Source organism: Haematobia irritans, chromosome 2, assembly GCF_050003625.1.
Source record: "Haematobia irritans isolate KBUSLIRL chromosome 2, ASM5000362v1, whole genome shotgun sequence".
In the NCBI taxonomy this organism is placed as follows: domain Eukaryota; kingdom Metazoa; phylum Arthropoda; class Insecta; order Diptera; family Muscidae; genus Haematobia; species Haematobia irritans.
The window spans coordinates 183541775-183565667 of NC_134398.1; the positions used below are offsets into that span (position 1 = coordinate 183541775).

General features: G+C 30.2%; 1 protein-coding gene across 2 annotated transcripts in view; it reads left to right on the top strand.

The window, feature by feature from the left end:
- TpnC25D (Troponin C at 25D) overlaps nt 1–13631 on the top strand; it is a 15293-nt gene extending 1662 nt beyond the window's left edge. Inside the window, exons 1-3 of one of the 2 annotated variants that reach the window (XM_075296988.1) lie at nt 7910–8099; nt 12787–13204; nt 13356–13631. In XM_075296988.1, the coding sequence (XP_075153103.1) occupies nt 8097–8099; nt 12787–13204; nt 13356–13384 (450 nt within the window). In that variant the 5' untranslated portion in view covers nt 7910–8096 and the 3' untranslated portion in view covers nt 13385–13631. Of the gene's footprint in view, nt 1–7909; nt 8100–12786; nt 13205–13355 lie in introns of those variants that run through there. The other variant, XM_075296989.1, reaches the window with a different exon arrangement.
- The last annotated feature ends 10262 nt before the right edge of the window (nt 13632–23893 follow it).

Genomic DNA, 23893 nt, shown 5'->3' on the forward strand with positions numbered 1-23893 from the left:
TATAAACGAAAAAGCAAGTTTTTGTTTGAATAAAATCTTTTCGAATTTGTTTTCAGCACGAAAGATATGGTTGACAAAGTTAACGTAAAATGTTCCTAAAAATACCCTTCGGAGGGCGCAGCGAAGCGGGTCGGGTTATGCGAGTATATATATATATATATATATATATATATATATATATATATATATATATATATATATATATATATATATATATATATATATATATATATATATATATATATATATATATATATATATATATATATATATATATATATATATATATATATATATATATATATATATATATATATATATATATATATATATATATATATATATATATATATATATATATATATATATATATATATATATATATATATATATATATATATATATATATATATATATATATATATATATATATATATATATATATATATATATATATATATATATATATATATATATATATATATATATATATATATATATATATATATATATATATATATATATATATATATATATATATATATATATATAAACCAAATTAGTGTCGAAAGTCAACTTTTTATATTAAATTTAAAAAATAAAAATTAAATGTGCATTAGTGTTATTTGCCTTCAAGAAAGTAAAACCACAGTGAGTAGCAAGTATTCAAATACACTCGAATGACCAGGCTAAATCTTACCCCTCTAATGCCCCAATTTTTTGGCCAGCTGATTAAATATTCAATGTTGACGAAACAAAAGCAAGAAACCTAAACAAGAAAAATTTATGCGGTAAAATTTAGTATATGGTGCAAAGCCTCTTGAACCGTTTTAACTAAATTTTCTTTTTATTTTACTCATTTTTTTAGCCTTAAGATGTGTTTTACTAAAAGCTTCCTGATTTAATGAAGACCGCCTAAAGGCGGGATTGGGCATTAGAGGGTTATGTATCTTCCAACATGCACCCAGAAAAGGAATTTGATCACTTCAAATATGTTTCAAAAGCATAATGGTAATTTTTCATGTGGAACATAGAAGATTTTGGGCTCAACTGCAGTTTATGGGCCCCTCACCGAATTGCTTAAAATTAATATACGTTGTGTCATTCGGTGAGCTGATTCCAACAAAGTGACCCATACCCGGGGGAAGTACCCGGGTCTTGAGATTTAGCCCTCCAAAGGGTCAATAAAAACTTGATATATCTCTTTTGTTTTTTGTCCAATCTAGACAAACTTGGTATCATATGAAAGCTTACTTTTATACACAAAAAATATTTTTTTAAATTTAATTTAGTTTGGGGGGTATAAATAAAAAAAGAAAATTTTTACCCTATTTTTTGTTATTTTCGTTATATCTCAAAAAGTCTTCGATTATACCCTTACACATAGATTGAAAGCCTATATTCTGACCTTTGGATTGATGTACAACATGTCTTTATAAGTCCACTTTTAGCAAAGTTATGGAGTTTTTATTCTGAGTAGAAAAAAATGTATTATCACTGAAATATTTTCTCCCCTTGTGTTTGCGTTAGCCCACTTTGGATTCTGTCCATAGGAGAAAGTCATAAACCCCGGCCGAAGGCCGGCTAATTTCCCCCCTTGGGTCTGCGTTAGCCCACTTTGGACTCTGTCCATTGAAGAAAGTCTTAAACCCCGGCCGAAGGCCGGCTACTCTCCCTTCTTGGGTCCACGTTAGCCCACTTTGGACTCTGTCCGGCCGGCTACATTCCCCCCCTTGGGCCTGCGTTAGCCCACTTTGGACTCTGTCCATAGGAGAAAGTCTTAAACCCCGGCCGAAGGCCGGCTACTTTCCCCCCTTGGGTCTGCGTTATCCCACTTTGGACTCTGTCCATAGGAGAAAGTATTAAACCCCGGCCGAAGGCCGTCTACTCTCCCCCCTTGGGTCCACGTTAGCCCACTTTGGACTCTGTCCGGCCGGTCACTTTCCCCCTTGGGTTAATACTTACAACATACAAAAATTATTTCAGTAATAAAACAACTTTTTTCTACTCAGAATAAAAGCTCAATAACTTTGCTAAAAATGGACCTATGAAGACATGTAGTACATCAATCGAAAGGCCAGAAACTAGGCTTTCAAGCTATGTATAAAAAAATCATTGGGTGTAATCGAAGAGTTTTTGGGATAGAACGAAAATAACAAAAAATTAGGGTAAAAATTTTCTTTTTTATTTATATCTCCCAAACTAAATTAAATATTAAAAAAATATTTTTTGCGTATAAAAGTGCATTGAATAAGCTTTCATATAATACCAAGTTTGTCCAAAAGAGATATATCAAGTTTTTATTGACCCTTTGGAGGGCTATATCTCAAGACCCGGATACTTCCCCCGGGTATGGGTCACTTTGCTGGAATCAGCTCACCGAATGACACAACATATATTAATTTTAAGTAATTCGGTGAGGGGCCCATAAACTGCAGTTGCTCCAGATTTTGTAGCAAACAAGTTTTCTCTACAAATATATAAGATCTGGCCGAAATCAGATAAACTTCCAACACATTGACATGGTTGTGATAGCCATCTTACATGCTCCCCTTGAAAAAAAATAAAATTATACTCTTGGGAGATTATCGTATTCCTTCATTTCATTATTCTTAAAAACCAGTTTACTATTTTTCTGTGCACTTTCAATTAATTGTTTCATTTAAAAATTTAATTGGTTTTGATTGCAAGTCAATTAAATTTTTAATTGAGACAATCAATTCTTAGTTGGACTTTCTTTTCCATTTTTGATTAAGTTTTCACTTTCAATCAACTTTTTAATAGAAAAAATGTTGGTTATATTTTTCCTGCGTGGGTAAAAAGGACAATACATACACAAAGAATATCTAGAATATTTAGTTTAAGCTTAATTCATTAAGGTCAAATTTTGCAAATATAAAAAATTTACCCTACAGGGTTATATAAAATGTATTACCCTAAATTTAATCAAAATTTCTGTGAATCGTAATCTATTAAAAATTTCTTTAAATAAAATTTATAACTTTAAGCTAAAAATTATGATTAATACAATTGGGATATATATCTAGAAAATTTAAATTTTTAATAGGGCTTTGTTTCATTATTCTGAAAATCTCCAATGTAATTCATTGAAAACACATCCCTATTACATTTGATTTTCGAATATTACAATATGCTTGATCCATTCGGCAATTGTTTAATAATAAAAAAATAACCGAATATTTTTCAATTGCTCTATCTCAATATGAATAAAATCACCCAAAATAATTATGATGATGCTCATCAACAATCATCATTGTGATCGTTATTTTGTGTGTGTGTGTGTGTGTTTTTGGGTCTTCGCTTTATTTGATCTTTAATGATGGTGTTGTTGATGATCTGTTGGATTGCAGTGATGATGGCCAGTTAGCAATTTTCACACAGCATCTACAACAACAACAACATAAAGACAATTTAATTTCAAGAAAATCCCACAAATGTTTCCTATACATGTGTGAATGAGGGTGACGTGCGTTTAGTAATCATTTGATGGTAATAATCAAAAACCAAATCAAGTTATTTTCAATGTGTTTGTTGGGGAATGGATGTGTAGAGATTTCTACATGAAATTAATTGGACTTAAAATATATGTATGTGGGCTATATGAAAACATAGACAGGGTGGATGATATGTATTGCAACCAACTTCAGGTAGTTATCATATCCAAACCGCTCGTCTCACAGATTTATTTCAGAGACGTTTCATTGTGTTGTTTACAAGTTTATAAAAGCATTTGGATCTATTGCATTCAGAAGTAAAGTTATTTGTGATGGAATTCAAGCGTGATAGTGTAAAATTTGCACATCCTATTTGTGCACAACTACTTGTCAAACTACCATATCTCTAGATTTTGATAAAACTTGCTGTGTACTGAGGCTCAGAAATTCAGGTTGGTCTATATAGAATTTCATGAACATACTAGTATATATTCTATATATAGACGGAAATCGATATTGCAATATGCTACAAATGAAATGACAAACTTGTTATATCTCCCTAACCATCCGATGGGTGGTGGGTATAACATAGGGCGTATACGTTATTTTAAGCAGTAATATAAAACATACGCCACATATAACAAAAGTAGGAATTTTAAAAGATTTATGAAACATTTGTAAGTATTAATTTAGTATTGATCATGGTATCATCTATATCCATACTTAAAACAATGTTTATGGTAGACGTAAGTTAACAGTTTTCGTAAATGTGTTATTATATCATCATATTGGCATTACGGTTGCAAAAATTTGGAGAAAATTTTACCAATGAAATCTTATTTTGCAAATTTTTACTTCTATAGAAAATTTTTGTAACATTTTATTTTTATAGAAAGAAAATGAAAAAAAATATTTCTTATTTATTTTTGTTTCTATAGAAAATTCTGTCAAAATTTTATTTCCATAGAAAATTTTGCCAAAATTTTATTTCTATAGAAAATTTTATTTATATAGAAAATTTTGTTAAAATTTTATTTCTATAAAATATTTTATAAATATTTTTTCCTATAGAAAATTTTGTCAAAATTTTGTCAAAATTTTTTTCTATAGAAAATTTTGTCCAAATTTTATTTTTATAGAAAATTTGGCAAAATTTTATTTCTGTAGAAAATGTTGTCAAAATTTTATTTCTACAGAAAATGTTGTCACAATTTTATTTCTATGGAAAATTTTGTCAAAATTTTATTTCTATAGAAGATTTTGTCAAAATTTTGTTTCTATAGAAAATGTTGTCAAAATTTTATTTCTATAGAAATTTTGGCAAAATTTTATTTCTATATTTTTTATTTTATTTTTATAGAAAATTCTGTCAAAAATTCCATGTCTATAGAAAATTTTGTCAAAAATTTTATTTCTGTAGAAAATTTTGTCAAAAATTTTATTTCTGTAGAAAATTTTGTGAACATTTTATTTCTATACAAAATTTTGTGAACATTTTATTTCTACACAAAATTTTGTGAACATTTTATTGCAATAGAAAATTTTGTCAAAACGCTATTTCTATAGAAGATTTTGTCAAAATTTTATTTCAATAGAAAATTTTGTGAATTTTTATTTCTGTAGAAAATTTTGTTAAAATGTTGTTTCTATAGAAAATTTTGTCAAAATTTTGTTTCTATAGAAAAATTTGTCAAAATTGCATTTTTATAGAAAATTGTGTCAAAATTTTGTTTCTATACAAAATTTCGTCAAAATTTTATTTTTATAGAAAATTTTGTGAACATTAAATTTCTAAAGTAAACTTTGTCAAAATTTTATTTCTATAGAATATTTTGCCAAAATTTTATTTGTATAGAAAATTTTATTTCTATAGAAAATGTTGTCAAAATTTTATTTCTTTAGACAATTTTGTCAAAATTTTATTTCTTAGGAAATTTTGTCAACATTTTATTTCTTTAGAAATTTTTGTCAACATTTTATTTTTATAGAACATTTTGTCAAAAAAATTTTTTTTCTATAGAAAAATTTGTCAAAATTTTATTTCTATAGAAAATTTTGTCAAGATTTTGTTTCTATAGAAAATTTTGTCAAAATTTTATTTTAAGAGAAAATTTTTTGAAAATTTTATTTCTATAGAAAATTTTGTAAAAAATTTATTTCTATAGAAAATTTTATCAAAATTTTATTTCTATAGAAGTTTTTGCCACAATTTTAGTTCTATAGAAAACTTTGTGAAAATTTTATTTCTATAGAAAATGTTGTCAAAATTTTATTTCATTCGTGTTTTGTTTTTTATTGTGGGTTTGTACTTCAATCCTATTTGTTGTTTTGATCTCAGCTTGAAAACCATTGTGTTGACTAAACTACAAGAGTACACGCAAAAAAATAATTCTTTCCTCCCAAACGAAATTTTAGACAAACAAAGTTCGTTTCTCATTTGCTTTTCGCTGTAAGGAAGTGTATTTGGAAGAAAAGTATATACTTTTTGTGATAAACGTTTATTCTTTTCCAGGATTTCATAAAGACAAACTCAAAAAAAAAACATTGTTTTCTTGCTAATTGCATTTTCCCTTACATCTTTCTCACATCCACGAGGTTTTTTAGTTCTTAACACCTTTTCCTGTAATACCAACAATGTAGAAGAAATTATACGATTTTATAAATATTAAAATTTTTTTTACCTTTCGCCTGGACGGAGAATCGAACCGCGGACCATGCACTTTGTAAGCCAACACACTAACCACTGAGCTATGTACCTGTTATGGTCATCAATAGATAAATATCCATATAAGTTATATTTATATAGCATAGCTTGCGGCGCCCACGAACCAAATAAACAAAGTTTATTTAACAGAAACAAACATTTAGTTTGGCACCGTGGAGCAGTGGTTGCTACGTCCGACTTGCATGCCAAGGGTCGTGGGTTCGATCCCTGCTTCGACCAAAGTTTTTTTATTTTTGTTTTTTTTTTTTTTTAACATATATTCCAGATATGTTCTGAAGATTCCGAAAAAATGTTCAACATTACATTGTAGTATATTAAATTTTGAACTGTAAAATGTGTCTTATTAAAGACCTAAAGTCAGAAAAGAACAGTGCTTGATATAAACGAAATGGACTGTGTTGTTGTTTCAAAAATAACTTTTTTTATTGAAAAAATAAAAATTTTGTAACAAACGAATTTTTTTGGTGATAAAAGTTTAAAATTTTCGAAGCAATTCAAAAAACTCTAACAAAAGAAAAACGTTTTCGGTACACGCTTTCCAAACGTTTTTTTCTTTGCGTGTAGCTTAACCAACAGAGGAAAAGAATGTTTGTCAAATTTATTTGGGCAAAGCCCTATAGACTGCAAGATGGTTGGATGGACGCACGAATTACCACATTCCTCATCAGCATCCTCTACTTGCAGCAAAACTAGAGAAATGTTTGTATGAATTTATTTCGGCATAAGCCGGCTATCATAAACCTTTTTTCGGAAGGTTCAAGTGTGGTTCACCATGGGTTTAGTGAACTGCCTGAATTTATTCTGTTAATTGGTTGATAGTTTTGCTGCAAGTGGTGGATGCTGATGAGGAATGTGGTAATTCCGAAACGTACGTCCATCCAACCATCTTGCAGTCTATAGGGCTTTCCCCAAATAAATTTGACAAACATTCTTTTCCTCTGTTGGTGAAGCTACTCTTGTAGTTTAGTCAACACAATGGTTTTAATGCTGAGATCAAAACAACAAATAAAATTTTATTTCGATAGAAAATTTTGTCAAAATTTTATTTCTATAGAATATTTGGCCAAAATTTTATTTCTATAGAAAATTTTGTGAAAATTTTATTTCTATAGAAAATGTTGTTAAAATATTATTTCTATAGAAAATGTTGTCAAGATATTATTTTTGTAGAAACATTTTCAAATAAAATTTTATTTCAATAGAATATTTTGCCAAAATTTTATTTCTATAGAATTTTTTTTTTTTATACGCAATGTTGTCATATTTATTTTCTTTTGTCAAATTCTACCAGTTTTGGTAGAATTCTATCAACTGATGCCACAACTGTGATTGGCACCCCTATGATATGAAAGTTTGGATATTTTTTCTCTTTATACATATCAGTCTTAACTATATCTGTATGGTATTAGACATGTACCAATACATCAACAATAACACATTCAGCCAATCAACACACACTCGCACACATAAATACGAGTATATCCATTAACCTAAAGCAATACACAAATAGGGAAATCGCAAAGGTAATGATGCAGTCGCTTAGAAATTCCATTATCAATTGTTGTTGTTTTTTTACTTTTGCAATATGAAAATAACAACAGTTCCAATACCAACAATAAACATTGTTTCAAAAACGAAAACTCAACAAACGCAACAACAGCAACAGCAACAAGTGGAAAAAAGAATCCTATTAAAAATAATGAATTTTGAATTTTGGCAAATTTTTATGTTTTTAGTTCATTAGTGAAGCTCAACCATAGTGGAGGTGTTCTCAAGTGAAGCAAATCCGTGCTGACACTTTAAATAAATCCGGTGGTAATAGTGACGGGAGAAAGAAAAAAAAAACGAAATTTCAATATTCGGTTTAATTTTTTTGAGTAACTCGATAACTAAACGACAAAGAAAACTGCTACAAAATGGTAAACAAAATAATATAGATTTCTTAATTTGGAAAAAATGAGTGAAAATATTTTTAAAGTTTTAAATTTGCCATATAATACGAAAAAATTTAAAAAAAAAAAAAATATTGATTGCGATGGTGAAGAAATTCATGAACTGCATAAAAATATTGCGGATTTTTAATAAAATTCAATATGACATATTATGTAACTAAGTGTTATACCAGAGATATAACAAACATAAAAATTTTAAAATAAATTAAAAAGTTAACAAAATGTATTGTTCAATTATAATTAGTGAAAAATTAATTCACAATTGGTACATAGCATTATGCAACAAGTTAAAAAAATCTCGATGACCCAAAAAATGTCTCGCACTAAATACAACTTTTTGTAACAAAAAATTAACAACTCCTATATAGTGTGCTGTATTATTAAAATCATTAGAAATTAATGGACTTAAAATGTTAATCTCCATCGTGGTGCAATGGTTAGCATGCCCGACTTGCATACACAGGGTCGTGAGTTCAAACCCAGTTTCGACCAAACACCAAAAACTTTTTCAGCGGTGGATTATCTCACCTCAATAATGCTGGTGACATTTCTGAGTGTTTCAAAGCTTCTCTAAGTGGTTTTACTGTGGAACGCCGTTCGGACTCGGCTATAAAAAGGAGGTCAATTGCCATTGAGCTTAACATGGAATCGGGCAGAGAGAAGTTTACCACTGTGGTATCTCAATGGTCTGAATAGTCTAAGCGAGCCTGAATTATCGGGCTGCCACTATACCTAACCTAATCTTCGAAAAAAGATTATTTTTATCCTCTAATGCCTATTTTTGGCCGATTAATCAAGGTTTATTTATGACACAAAAACAAAAAAAAAACAAGTAAGGAAAGTCTAAAGTCGGGCGGGGCCGACTTATTATACCCTGCACCACTTTGTAGATCTAAATTTTCGATACCATATAACATCCGTCAAATGTGTTGGGTGCTATATATAAAGGTTTGTCCCAAATACATACATTTAAATATCACTCGATTTGGCCAGAATTTGATAGACTTTTACAAAATCTATAGACTCAAAATTTAAGTTGGCTAATGCACTAGGGTGGAACACAATTTTAGTAAAATAAATATGGGAAACATTTAAATCTGAAGCAATTTTAAGGAAACTTCGCAAAAGTTTATTTATGATTTATCGCTCGATATATATGTATTAGAAGTTTAGGCGATTTAACAAGGAAAATGTTGGTATTTTGACCATTTTTGTCGAAATTAGACAAACATATATAATCAAATTTGGCACACATGACTATATTACTAATTGTACTCCTAGTGAAAAATTTCAACCAATTTGGGCCAAAACTCTGGCTTCTGGGCCATATAAATCCATATCGGGCGAAAAATATATATGGAAACTATATCTAAATCTGAACCGATTTCAATCAAATTTGGAACACATGACTATACTACTAATTGTACTCCTTGTGCATAATTTCAAGCTAATCGGGATAAAACTCTGGCTTCTGGGTCCATATAAGTGTATATCGGGCGAAAGATATATGGGAGCTATATCTAAATCTGAATCGATTTCAACCAAATTTGGCACGCATAGCTACAATGCTAAATCTACTCTCTGTGCAAAATTTCCACCAAAACTGTGAAAACAGTCCAAAGACTAACTTGGGAATTAGAGGTTTAAAAGTAGAATTAGATACTTTCTTGAGCCTACAAAGATGAACTCGAGATTAAATCTAGGTTGTATATTCACACGATCCGGGTCTTCTATTCAGCGTCTCATTATTTTATTACAATCTAATAAAAAACGAACAATGATTTTGTAAGATTGGCGGTTTTTTTCTACATAATTATTTAAAGTCCGTAGACTTGCTTGAAAAAGTAAATGTTTCGAGTACTGTATCCATGGTAGCGATATTTTTCCAAAGAGTGATTTATTTACTTTTACCCATGAGAAGAGATATGAGCCGTTCTGTTTTCAGAGTGAAAGAATATTGTTCTCTTCCCATAGTAGTAGGCAATCTACAAATCCGCTATCTTGGAGTTTTGTCATTTGATCCAATCTCGCATATCTATTGTAATCATGCACTCTAATATTTCAACATGGTTTTTCGGATCGGTAATACGGGGCGACCGGGAAAAAATCCGATCAGTTCCGACCAAGTAAATTTGGATTGCGCAAACGAGAGATGAGTAATAATTAAAAAAAAAACATTTTGCTCTAGGAGGTTATCACCAGAGATGGTCCGTGCAGCAATTTTTTGGGTTTTCTACTGTCAAAAAGTTGTAAACGTCATACAACATATCTGTATAAAATATAAAAAACCTAGTATATGTCAAAAACTCTTACACGATCATTAGATTTGATTTCAAAAACTTTTCTCATATCCTAAGGCATGAAAACGTCATATTGAAAAATTTTAGATATAATTTTATAAAAATATTTTGAAATTTTTACCCAAAAGCAATTTGAAGGCATGTGAAAAACGTCTGAATGAACGCGTTTTCCAATTGTTGAAACCGTGAAAATTGTTGTGGCAAAAATCGGATTTAGGTATAACGTGTGAGCATGCAAAAAACCAATTACGCAGGTTAATGAACCCGATTTTAATACGGTTATGTGAAATCCAACTGGCAGTAGTACGCCTATATTTATACCCTTGACCACTACTGTGGTACAGGGTATAATAAGTTTGTGCATTTGTATGTAACGCCAAGAAGAAAAAGTCTGAGACCCATCGTTTAGTATACCGATCGTCTTACAATTAAATTAAAATTAGCGATATCCGTCTGTCTGTCTCCCTACGGGAAATTGGTGCAAATTGCCACTGACGGACCTATCAAATAGTGATAATTTAATGATTTCCATACTAGCTTGATATAAAAATCTTATTGGATCTACACATTTGGTGAAGAAGAATTACCGGAATAACCTATTGTTCAACATTTTTCAAAAGTTTTTCATTTCTGGTGCGATTCGGATAACCAAACTGAAACAGATTTCTAAGAGTTTGTCCGAGACTGGTTCATGAGGACCTGTCTATGGAGTGCTACTAATAAAATGCCCCAGGACGTGTCCTTAGAAACGAGTCCAAGGCGTGTCCTAAAATGTAAATTTACCCCATCAATGACAAGGCCGTGTTAAAGTGACCGGTCCCTTCCATACGCCATGACCAGAACTAGGACTAGTCCATGCACACCAGAGACTAGTCCTGTAACGGTCCTATGGTTGATCCATTTCCCGTGGAGTCTGTTCATGTATTTTTGTGTGCAAAGTACAGGTCGCAGTTTAAGTCTTTTGTTTGCAGGCAGGTCAAGTTCGAAGATGGGCTATATCGGTCCAAGTTTTGATATAGTCCCCATATAAACCGACCTCCCGATTTCGGGTCTTGGGCTTATAAAAACTGTAGTTTTTATCCAATTTGCCTGAAATTGGAAATCTAGAGATATTTTAGGACCATCAAAAAGTGTACCGAAAATGGTGCATATCGGTCCATGTTTTGGTATAGCGCCCATATGGACCGATTTCCCGATTTTGCTTCTTGAGCGTCCAGAAAGTGTATTTTCTATCCGATTTGCCTGAAATTAGAGATCTGGAGGTATTCTAGGACCATAAAGAGGCGTGCCGAAAATGGGGTGTATCGGTCCATGTGTTGATATAGCCCCCACATAGACCGATCTCCAGATTTTACCTCTTGGGCTTCTACAATCCGTAGTTTTAATCCAATTTACCTGAAATATGAAATCTAGAGGCACTCTAGGACCCTAAAGACGTGTACCGAAAATGGTGAGTACCTGTCCATGTTTTGATATAGCCACCATATAGACCGATCTCTCGATTTTACTTCTTGGTCTTCTAGAATCCGTAATTTTTACCCAATTTGCCTCAAATCGGAAATCTAGAGATATTCTAGGACCTTAAAGAGATGTGCCGAAAATGGTGATTATCGGTCCATGTTTTGTTATAGCCCCCATGTAGACCGATCTCCCGATTTTACTTCTTGGGCTTCTAGAATACGTAGTTTTTACCCAATTTGCCTGAAATTGGAAATCTAGAGGTATTCTAGGAAAATAAAGAGATGTGCCGAAAATGGTGATAATCGGACCATGTTTTGATATAGACCCCACATAGACCGATCTCCCGATTTTACTTCTTGGGCTTCTAGAATACGTAGTTTTTACCCAATTTGCCTGAAATTGGAAATCTAGAGGCATTCTACGAAAATAAAGAGATGTGCCGAAAATTGTGATTATCTCTCCATGTTTTGATATAGCTCCCATATAGACCGATCTCCCGATTTTACTTCTTGGACTTCTAGAATCCGTAGTTTTTACCCAATTTGCATGAAATTAGAAATCTAGAGGTATTCTAGGACCATAAAGGGGTTTGCCGAATATATTGAGTACCGATACAGTTTTTGATATAGCCCCCTTATAAACCGGCCCTCCGATTTGGGGTCTAGGTTCTAGAACTACAATTAAACGTGCTGAATACTGTGTGTATCTTTCCATGTTTTGGTATAGCCCCCATTACTTCGAACTCCCGATTCAACTCCTAGGGTTTCTAGAAATTTTAATTTTTATCCGATTTGCCACAAATTGAAAATATACTGGCATTATTTCATTATTGGCGATGGATCCTTGTACTTTGATTTCTTTAATAGCGTATTGTTGTATGTTTTCTCTTCCAGGAAGATGATGAGAAAATGGATATCATGCGTAAAGCATTTCAAATGTTCGATACCCAGAAATCGGGCTTCATAGAAACGTTACGTCTCAAAACCATACTCAATAGTATGGGACAAATGTTCGAGGAAAGTGAATTACAGGAATTGATCGATGAAAATGATCCAGAAAATACGGGAAAGGTGAATTTTGATGGTTTCTGTAATATTGCTGCTCATTTCCTGGAGGAAGAAGATGCTGAGGCTATACAAAAAGAATTGAAAGAAGCTTTCCGTCTCTACGATCGTGAGGGTAATGGCTACATTACCACATCGACTCTTAAAGAAATCTTAGCTGCCTTAGATGATAAACTGTCATCGAATGATTTGGATGGCATCATAGCTGAAATCGATACAGATGGTTCGGGTACTGTTGATTTTGATGGTAAGTGCGATGAATTCACATCCAATGCGATGAGTAATAAAAATAATTTTCCTATGGAGATTTATAGATTATTGGTAACAAATGTTTGTGTTTTATCGATTAATTTATGTTTTGGTTTTTTTTTTCGTTTATTGGTTGTTCTCCCCCGCAGAGTTCATGGAAATGATGACTGGTGATTAAGGAATTCCACAATGGCAAAAATTGCTAAACGAACTGGGCAAACCAAAACACAATACTCCAACAAAGAATCTAACATAAACCACCATAAAAACTAATTAAGTGGGTAAATTTGTGTACAAAATAAAAATAAATTATTTTAATTACTGAATAATGAAAAACAAAAAAAAAAAAACGTTTTTTTTCTGGTGTAATTTATTGCAAATATTCAAAATGGAATTTGAAATAAAGGAAATACTGTATAAGACTATATCGAAATTTTATTTTATATATTCAGCATATAGAGTGTTCGCAATAAGGTCACAGTAAATAGCCTGCGGGAAATTGGTGCACATGGCCATTGTGAGACCTATCATAGGACTGGTACCGACACTTCAGTTATCGCAATTTTTAGATAGTTATAAAACTTAAACAGAGAACAGAATCTTGATTTTAAAATCTTATTTGATCTACACATTTACTGAAATACTATTATAAGAATATTCTATTGTCCAAAATATTCTATTCCATTTGTCCCAGACTGTTTAGGGATCCTAACAAACTGCCCCAGGATGTGTCCTTTGGAATGAGTCCAAGTCGTATACTAAAGTGTTCAAACATCCAATGTCCTTTCTCTACACAGAAAAAAATCAAGCAATAAAAAAATCAATTATTGCAATAATTGAATAAAAAAAAAAAACAAGTATATACAGCATTAAGTTCGGCCGGGCCGAATCTTAAATACCCACCACCATGAATATTGTAGTTACCTTTCAAATTTCAGAGGGGTTTAAGGACAGATATTCTCTAAGTAGAGCAGTTCAACTTACCGAAGATAAATTTAAAGATTTTACCTATGAAGACTATATCAGATTCTGGATTTATAAGAACCGTTTTTGTTTGAGTTTTAGAGGAATTATTAACATCTCATGTAAGCGTTCAAGAAAATGATGAAATAACACCTTGATTTGAAATATAAAATCCGTAGACTTTCACCCCCATTATTTAAATGATTACGAGGAGGAGGTAAATCTGAAAATTTTGCATTCAGTTTCAAGCAATTTTTATCATCTGTGGACAAGTGAAATCGGACCGATAAAAACTAAATCCGATACACGTTTTTGTGAGTCACAAATACCAGTGTATTAACAATTTCAGACAAATAGGATAAAAAGTACGGTTTCTAGAAACCTAAGAAGTTAGATCGGAGATAGGGGATATTCTAAAATATGAACCGATACTCACCATTTTCGGCACACCTCTTTATGGTCCTAAAATACTTCAGGTTTCAGGCTAATTGGATAAAAGCTACGGTTTCTAGAATCCCAAACAATAAAATGATTTCATGCACACCTACACCCATAGAAAAAATCATGAACGGCGTGGTCATTTCAAAACGATCCGTGCATGAAAGTGAATCAACACACATGTGTTGTCAAATTGAGAACAGACGGGGTTAATCTGACAACATTAAAATGACACCATGTGTTGTCAAACCAACAACCAGCGTTCATGATCTGACAACGTTATGGTTACGAATTTATAAACAAAATTAAAAAAAAGATTTCCGCTACCGTGACTCGAACCTGTGTTGTCTACACCATACGCGTTAACAGACGCCTAAGCACACCGGCAGAGTTCCCAATCGTGAACGCCCATGGACGAAATCGTGAACATTCCGTTTTGATTTTTTGTGAACGTTTCCGTTTCATTTTGTCATCGTTCGTTCACGATTGCAGAACATAATTTTTTCTATTAGTGTATTTATGGTCCTGAAAAACATCCAGATTTTTACATTTCAGACAAATTGGACAACAACTACAAGCCCATAAAGTAAGATTGGGAGATCGGTCTATATGGGGGGCTATACTAAAACATGGACCGATACTCACAATTTTAGGCGCACCTCTTTATGATACTAAAATACCTTTAGATTTCAAATTTCATGCAAATTGGATAAAAGCTACGGTTTCTATAAGCCCAAGAAGTAAAATCGGGAGATCGGTCTATATGGGGGCTATACCAAAACATGGACCGATACTCACCATTTTTGGCACACCTCTTTATATTCCTAAAATACCTCTAGGTTTCTAATTTCAGGCAAATTGGATAAAAACTACGGATTATATAAGCCCAAGAAGTAAAATCGGGAGATCGGTCTATATGGGGGCTATACCAAAACATGGACCGCTACTCACCATTTTTGGAACACCTCTTTATGGTCCTAAAATACCTTTAGATTTCCAATTTCAGGCAAATTGGATAAAAACTACGGATTCTAGAAGCCAAAGACCCCAAATCGGGAGGTCGGTTTATATGGAATTGAAATGCAGCTTTTCCATCGGTCTTCACTTTGATTGCCAACCATAATATTGAATACGACAGTCGAATTATTTTTAGGATACATTTTGTACAAAAAACAATACAGTGCACTCGCGGTAACGTGAACTAATTAAAACCAAGAGAGTTCACGTAAATGAACTTCAACGAATTTCAGAACTAAACATTGCCATATTCGGGAGTTTTACAGCGTTCTAGCGCGATAATCTTTTATTATTGTTATTAGTAATATTAAAAACTTAATTTAATTTCATGAAAAAGTTAGAAAAAAAAGAGATCGGAAAAATATCAGTGGGTATGAAATTATAAAGCAATTTAAATTAATAATTAAAGTTCACGAAAAAAACAAAACTAGATCACTAAACAATTCCGTAAGTGTATTTGAAATTGTATTTGGCATTGTGAATCTGCCATTAACGTCAAATTTCATGTTTTTCAGCGTTACGGAGTAGTTAGTGTAAGAAAAAGCGTGTTCACGTTACCGCGAATGCACTGTATACACAATTTGTGTAACAAAATAATGAAACAAAAAAGAATTATATCTTAATTGTATCAACGGTTCTATCTGTAGGCAATTTTATATTTTACTTAGAAATATCAGTTAACTCCTAAAACTATGCTTCTTTATTAAAATACCATTCTTGGTTGCTTTTAATTATAGCAAATATATCTTGTAGCATATTTTCTGGCGAAAATAAAATTCAATTACAAAAATGGCAGCATTGTATTACTTTTTATCAGCAATGGGCATTTTAATGAAAGCTTTTGCACTGTATTGTTATATTTGCGTCGCGTGAATTCAACAGCAACAAAGAGAGCCACAACAGTAAGCGACTAACATTAGAAATGTTAACAAATAGCTAGGTCTAGCTATAAAAAAGGCAAATTGGCATCACTGGTAGTGATATTAAATTTTTTTAATTATGTACTTGTTTTTCCGCGTAAATGTTCTGTGAAAGTTTGTTGTACCTATTGTATTTGCTGTTCTCCTGATACTTGTTAATACATATTTAATAGAAAATACTTTACAAAAATATTTTATATTTTATAGTTTTTCTTTGATTTTTGTTAACCTTTATTGTTGGAATATAATAAATTAATGATTTTGTCAAGCTCGAAGTATTTTTTAAATATTTTATTTTTCCAATGTATATCTCCGACTGAAGGTTAGTTAATATAACATATTTCTCTGGGATTTAAAACAGATCACATTTCATAAATATCACAATATTAAACATATAATTTAAATAGTCTAAGTCTATCAATTATATTTTTTTTAGTTAATAACTTTTTAAAATAATATTATTGGATAAATATCGGATGGACATATTTAAACCTCATGCTCACGGTATCGCGAACAGAAAATTAAAGCATTCAATATGAGAGAACAGAAGAGCGCAATATAGGTAGCACATGAGCATAGTGATCAGTGTTGCCAACTATTTAGAAGCTAAAATAGCTGGATCCAACAAAATCTATAGCTAAAATTCAATTGAAAAAATAGTTAGATCTAGCTATAAAAATAGCTAAATTGGCATCACTGGTAGTGATACTATTCTACTTTTAAGTACTGTGTTGTTTTTCCGTTTACATTTTAGTTATACGACTGTGTCCTGTGAAGGTTTATTGTTCTTATTGTATTTCCTGTTCACCTGATACTAGTTGTTTGTAATTGTTTTTTTTCTTTGATTTTTGTCGACCTTTTTTGTTAAAATAATAAGTTAACCTTTTTTCAAGCTCGAGATCTTTTAAATATTTTATTTATTTTTCCCCATGTATGTATGTATATTGCTAAGAAATTACATTTTATAGCTAAAATAGTTAAATCAAACAAAAATTATGGCAAAAAAATCGCTAAAATTCGAGTTAAAAAAGTACCCATTGTAGTTCCTGTTCTCCTCATACTTGTTGATACATATTTAATAGAAAATATTGATCACTCACAGACGGGTGTTGTCAACTATTTAGAAGCAAACAAGCTAGATCTAACAAAAATTATGGCAAAAAATCGCTAAAATTCAAGTTAAAAAAGTACCTATTGTATTTTCTGTTCTCCTGATACTTGTTGATACATATTTAATAGAAAATACTGTTAACTATGCAGACGGGCGTAGAGATCAGTGTTGTCAACTATTTAGAAACAAAAAGCTAGATCAAACAAAAATTATGGCAAAAAATCGCTAAAATTCAATTTAAAAAAGTACCTATTGTATTTCCTGTTCTCCTGATACTTGTTTATACATATTTAATAGAAAATACTGTTTACTACGCAGGCGGGCGTAGTGATCAGTGTTGTCAACTATTTAGAAGCAAAACGCTAGATCAGACAAAATTTATGGCAAAAAATTGCTAAATTCGAAGTTAAAAAAGTACCTATTGTATTTTCTGTTCTCCTGATACTTGTCGATACATATTTAATAGAAAATACTGATCACTACACAGACGGGCGTAGTGATCTGTGTTGTCAACTATTTAGAAGTAAAAAAGCTAGATCAAAGAAAATTTATAGCAAACAATTGCTAAATTCCAAATTAAAAAAGTACCTATTGTATTATCTGTTCTCCTGATACTTGTTGATACATATTTAATAGAAAATACTCTTTACTACGCAGACGGGCGTAGAGATCAGTGTTGTCAACTGTTTAGAAGTAAAAAGCTAGATCAAACAAAATGTATGGCAAAAAATTGCTAAATTCCAAGTTAAAAAAGTACCTATTGTATTTTCTGTTCTCCTGATACTTGCTGATACATATTTAATAGAAAATACTGTTAACTACGCAGACAGGCGTAGTGATCAGTGTTGTCAACTATTTAGAAACAAAAAGCTAAATCAAACAAAGTTATAGCAAAAAATAGCTAAATTCCAATTTAAAAAAGTAGCTATTGTATTTCCTGTTCTCCTGATAATTGTCTATACATATTTAATAAAAAATACTGTTAACTATGCAGACGGGCGTAGAGATCAGTGTTGTCAACTATTTAGAAGCAAAACGCTAGATCAGACAAAATTTATGGCAAAAAAATCTCTAAAATTCAAGTTAAAAACGTACCTATTGTATTTTCTGTTCTCCTGATACTTGTCGAGACATATTTAATAAAAAATACTGTTTACTACGCAGACGGGCATAGTGATCAGTGTTGTCAACTATTTAGAAACAAAAAGCTAGATCAAACAAAATATATGACAAAAAATAGCTAAAATTCAAGTTAAAGAAGTATCTATTGTATTTCTGTTCTCCTAATACTTGTGGAAACATATTTAATAGAAAATACTGTTTACTACGCAGACGGGCGTAGTGATCAGTGTTGTCAACTATTTAGAAGCAAAAAGCTAGATCAAACAAAAATTATGGCAAAAAATCTCCAAAATTCAAGTTGAAAAAGTACTTATTGTATTTTCTGTTCTCCTGATACTTGCCGATACATATTTAATAGAAAATACTGTTTACTACGCAGACGGGCGTAGTGATCAGTGTTGTCAACTATTTAGAAGCAAAAAGCTAGATCAAACAAAAATTATGGCAAAAAATCGCCCAAAATTCAAGTTGAAAAAGTACTTATTGTATTTTCTGTTCTCCTGATACTTGCCGATACATATTTAACAGAAAATACTGTTAACTATGCCGACGGGCGTAGTGATCAGTGTTGTCAACTATTTTGACGCAAAAAGCTAGATTAAACGAAATGTTTGGCAAAAATTCGCTAAAATTCAAGTTAAAAGGGTACCTATTTTATTTTCTGTTCTCCTGATACTTGTTGATACATTTTTAAAAGAAAATACTGTTTACTACGTAGACGGGCGTAGTGATCAATGTTGTCAACTATTTAGAAACAAAAAGCTAGATCAAACAAAATTTATGGCAAAAAAATTGCTAAAATTCAAGTTAAAGAAGTACCTATTGTATACCATGTTCTCCTGATACTTGTTGATACATATTTAATAGAAAATACTGTTTACTACGCAGACGGGCGTAGTGATCAGTGTTGTCAACTATTTCGAAGCAAAAAGCTAGATCAAATAAATATTATGGCAAAAAAATTGCTAAAACTCAAGTTAAAAAGGTACCTATTGTATTTCATGTTCTCCTGATACTTGTTGATACATTTTTAATAGACACTACTGTTTACTACGCAGGCGGACGTAGTGATCAGTGTTGTCAACTATTTAGAAGCAAAACGCTAGATCAGACAAAATTTATGGCAAAAAATTGCTAAATTCCAAGTTAAAGGAGTACCTATTGTATTTCCTGTTCTCCTGATACTTGCTGATACATATTTAATAGAAATTTCTGTTAATTATGCAGACGGGCGTAGTGATCAGTGTTGTCAACTATTTAGAAACAAAAAGCTAAATCAAACAAAGTGATAGCAAAAAATAGCTAAATTCCAATTTAAAAAAGTAGCTATTGTATTTCCTGTTCTCCTGATAATTGTCGATACTTATTTAATAAAAAATACTGTTAACTATGCAGACGGGCGTAGAGATCAGTGCTGTCAACTATTTAGATCAAACAAAATGTATGGCAAAAAATCCCTAAAATTCAAGTTTAAAAAGTACCATTGTATTTCCTGTTCTCCTGATACTTCATTTAATAGAAAATACTTACTCATTTGAAATTATTTTTTCTTTGATTTTTGTCGACATTTTTTATTAGAATAATAAACTAAAGTTTTTTTAAGCTCGAGATCTTTTTTAAATATTTTATTTAATTTTCCCCATATATGTATATTGCTAAGAAATTACATTTCATATTTAAATTTAATTTTAAAAGTATCAGGCGAGCAGAAAATTAAACCGTCGGTAGCAAATGTACATAGTGATCAGTGTTGTCAATTATTAAGAAGCTAAAATAGCTAAATCAAACAAAATTATAGCAAAAAAAAACTACAATTCAAATTAAAAAAGTACCTATTGTATTTCCTGTTCTCCTGATACTTGCTTATTAATAGAAAATATTGTTTACTAAGCAGACGGGCGTAGTGATCAGTGTTGTCAACTATTTAGAAGCAAAACGCTAGACCAGACAAAATTTATAGCAAAAAAATCTCTAAAATTCAAGTTAAAAAAGTACCTATTGTATTTTCTGTTCTCCTGATACATGTTGATACATTTTTAATAGAAAATACTGTTTACTACGCAGACGGGCGTATTGATCAGTGTTGTCAACTATTTAGAAACAAAAAGCTAGATCAAACAAAATTTATGGCAAAAAATAGATAAAATTCTAGTTAAAAAGTACCTATTGTATTTCATGTTCTCCTGATACTTGTTGATACATTTTTAATAGACACTACTGTTTACTACGCAGGCGGACGTAGTGATCAGTGTTGTCAACTATTTAGAAGCAAAAAAGCTAGATCAAACAAAAATTATGGCAAAAAATCGCTAAAATTCAAGTTAAAAAAGTACCTATTGTATTTTCTGTTCTCCTGATACTTGTTGATACATTTTTAAAAGAAAATACTGTTTACTACGCAGACGGGCGTAGTGATCAATGTTGTCAACTATTTAGAAACAAAAAGCTAGATCAAACAAAATTTATGGCAAAAAAATTGCTAAAATTCAAGTTAAAGAAGTACCTATTGTATATCATGTTCTCCTGATACTTGTTGATACATTTTTAATAAAAAATACTATTTACTATGCAGGCGGGCGTAGTGATCAGTGTTGTCAACTATTTCGACGCAAAAAGCTAGATTAAACGAAATATTTGGCAAAAAGTCGCTAAAATTCAAGTTAAAAAAGTACCCATTGTATTTTCTGTTCTCCTGATACTTGTCGATACATATTAAATAGAAACATTTTTTCCCATATTCCAATAATCCTAACGGTATTTTTTTCTCATAACGAAAAATCGATGTAGTCCTGGAATTTAATCAATTTTAAACTTCCCATCATAGAAAAAATTTAAGATTTTTTGATTTATAATTAAATCAATAGATTTTTAATATAATTAGTTACCATAATTGAAATTTTATAGAATATCTGTGGTAAATTTTATAATTGAAAACATTCATAATTTTCATTGTAGATCCGGTGAAGCATTTCAATGTCATTGCGAATTATTGAGCAAAAACGATCTCAAGCTTTAAAAGTTATTTTCGATTTGATACAAAGCAAGATCGAGTAAAAAAAAAAACAAAAATAATCTAACTTTAAAAACAAAACAAAAACTTTATTTAAATAAATTTTATATGTAACTTTTTTAACAATTCATAAGATCCGAAATCTAAATACCTGGGTCCCATGGCAAACCCATGTAAAATTAATTTGAGATGATCCATATTTCCACTACTTCTGGACCATAAGTTAGGGATACATAACTACTGTTTTTAGAATTCTTTTCTTTTTGCTGGGAAGTTATTCATTTTAGATTACCTTTCTTCCATGTCTTTACAAAATTTTGGTCGACTTTCGAAATAAATAACGGGAGACACATATTTTTTTGAAAAATTTTATTAGTTACATTTTTATTAAATTATTTTCAAGTAGGGTGGTTGTTTTTGAATTCAATTTTATTTATAGTTTGATATTTCATTAAATAAACTTTGTAAATTATATTAATAACTTAAAGTCATAGCTAAACTCTACAATACGAACTGTTATATTCATATATATATCTATAATTTTTCAATTTTGTTTTTTTTTTTGTTCCTTATATTAACATCATTATAATAATAATAATTTGTAAATTTATGTAAATACGTATGTATGTAATGTATATGAAAATATATGATTAAAGAAAATATTCTGTATAGTATATATGAAACTAATTATTAAAAACAACAAATACAACAAACTCGTAATTGTTGTATCATTGCATAGAATAAATGTAAAATTAATGTTTGTTAAAGTATTATTACCATTTTAGCATTGTTCTTTTTTGTTTGCATTTTTTTTACATAAACACAATTGAAAAATAATATATATTTACAAGAATAAACTAGAAAAAGAAAACAAAAAAAGAGATAACATTTTTTTTAAAGTTTCAAAAGTTAACATTAATATTTTCATAAAAGTAAATATTATTGCAAATTAAAGAAAAAATAATAAACAGAAAACAAATAATAAATAATAAATTATTTACAAATTATATACCATCATACTTATATATGAATATGATACAAAGTGTAATTGCCTTGATTGTATTAGTAGTAGTTTGTTTTTTATTTTTTAAGTTTTTATTTTCCATTAAATAAGGCAGTTTTTTACGTCGTCCATATATTATTAAATACTAACTTAGAAACAATATATTTATATTTATTTGTATATTCATGTTTTTGTTTTTATTGAAAAATATTTTAAAGGCTTCTATTTGTTTTGTGGTTTTTAGTAAATTTATTGTTTTTTTTTTGTTTTAAGGCATATTTTTTTTTTAAATTAAATTTTTGTGTAAATAATTTTTTATATTTGAAATAACTGGCACGTTTTTCTAGTTTACTTTGTAAAAACTGAATTTTGTTTTGTTAAAAAAATTTGTTAATAATAATAACTATATATTAAGGCATTTCATCTTGATTGAAAACGAAAACATATACACTCGTTTTTTCGAAAACATAATTTCATAGAAAAAAAAATTATTAAATATTAAGATAAAAATTAAATTATATTTTTTTAAAGCCATTATGTATGTTGGAGTTTTCTAACTTTTTTTCTTTAATTATTTGTGTAGCTCATTTCTTTCACATTTTAAAAATAATGTTTGCATTAGAAAATCCCAAATTAAAAATAATAAAAAAAATAAAAAAAACGTTATCGAAATGCAGAACGTTTTAATAATTAAACTGGTGATTTGGGTAACAAGAAGAGTCTTTAAATCATTTGGACCACGATTATATTTTGGAATATATATATAAATTGGAATATAGAATTTTTTATACAAAATTAATATTCTTTCATTCTTGGATCGAAAAATCAATAAATTTGGCTCATTTTTGGACTATAGAGAATTTTTCGAGTAAAATGTCTTGAAGTACAAAATTCTTGATTTTTCATATTAAAATTGTATATTGTAACTGTTATAAATTTAATTAATATTCACTGCGGCTATTATTGCGGATTTCATAAGTAACACATATCGTCAATTTCAAGGCCTTTTGATTCCAAAGACACTTCCTTCCTTTAAATCTTCTACATTTCGGTAACGAAAAACTTTACGAGAAAATCAGATATGATACAAGAAAGACTATAAA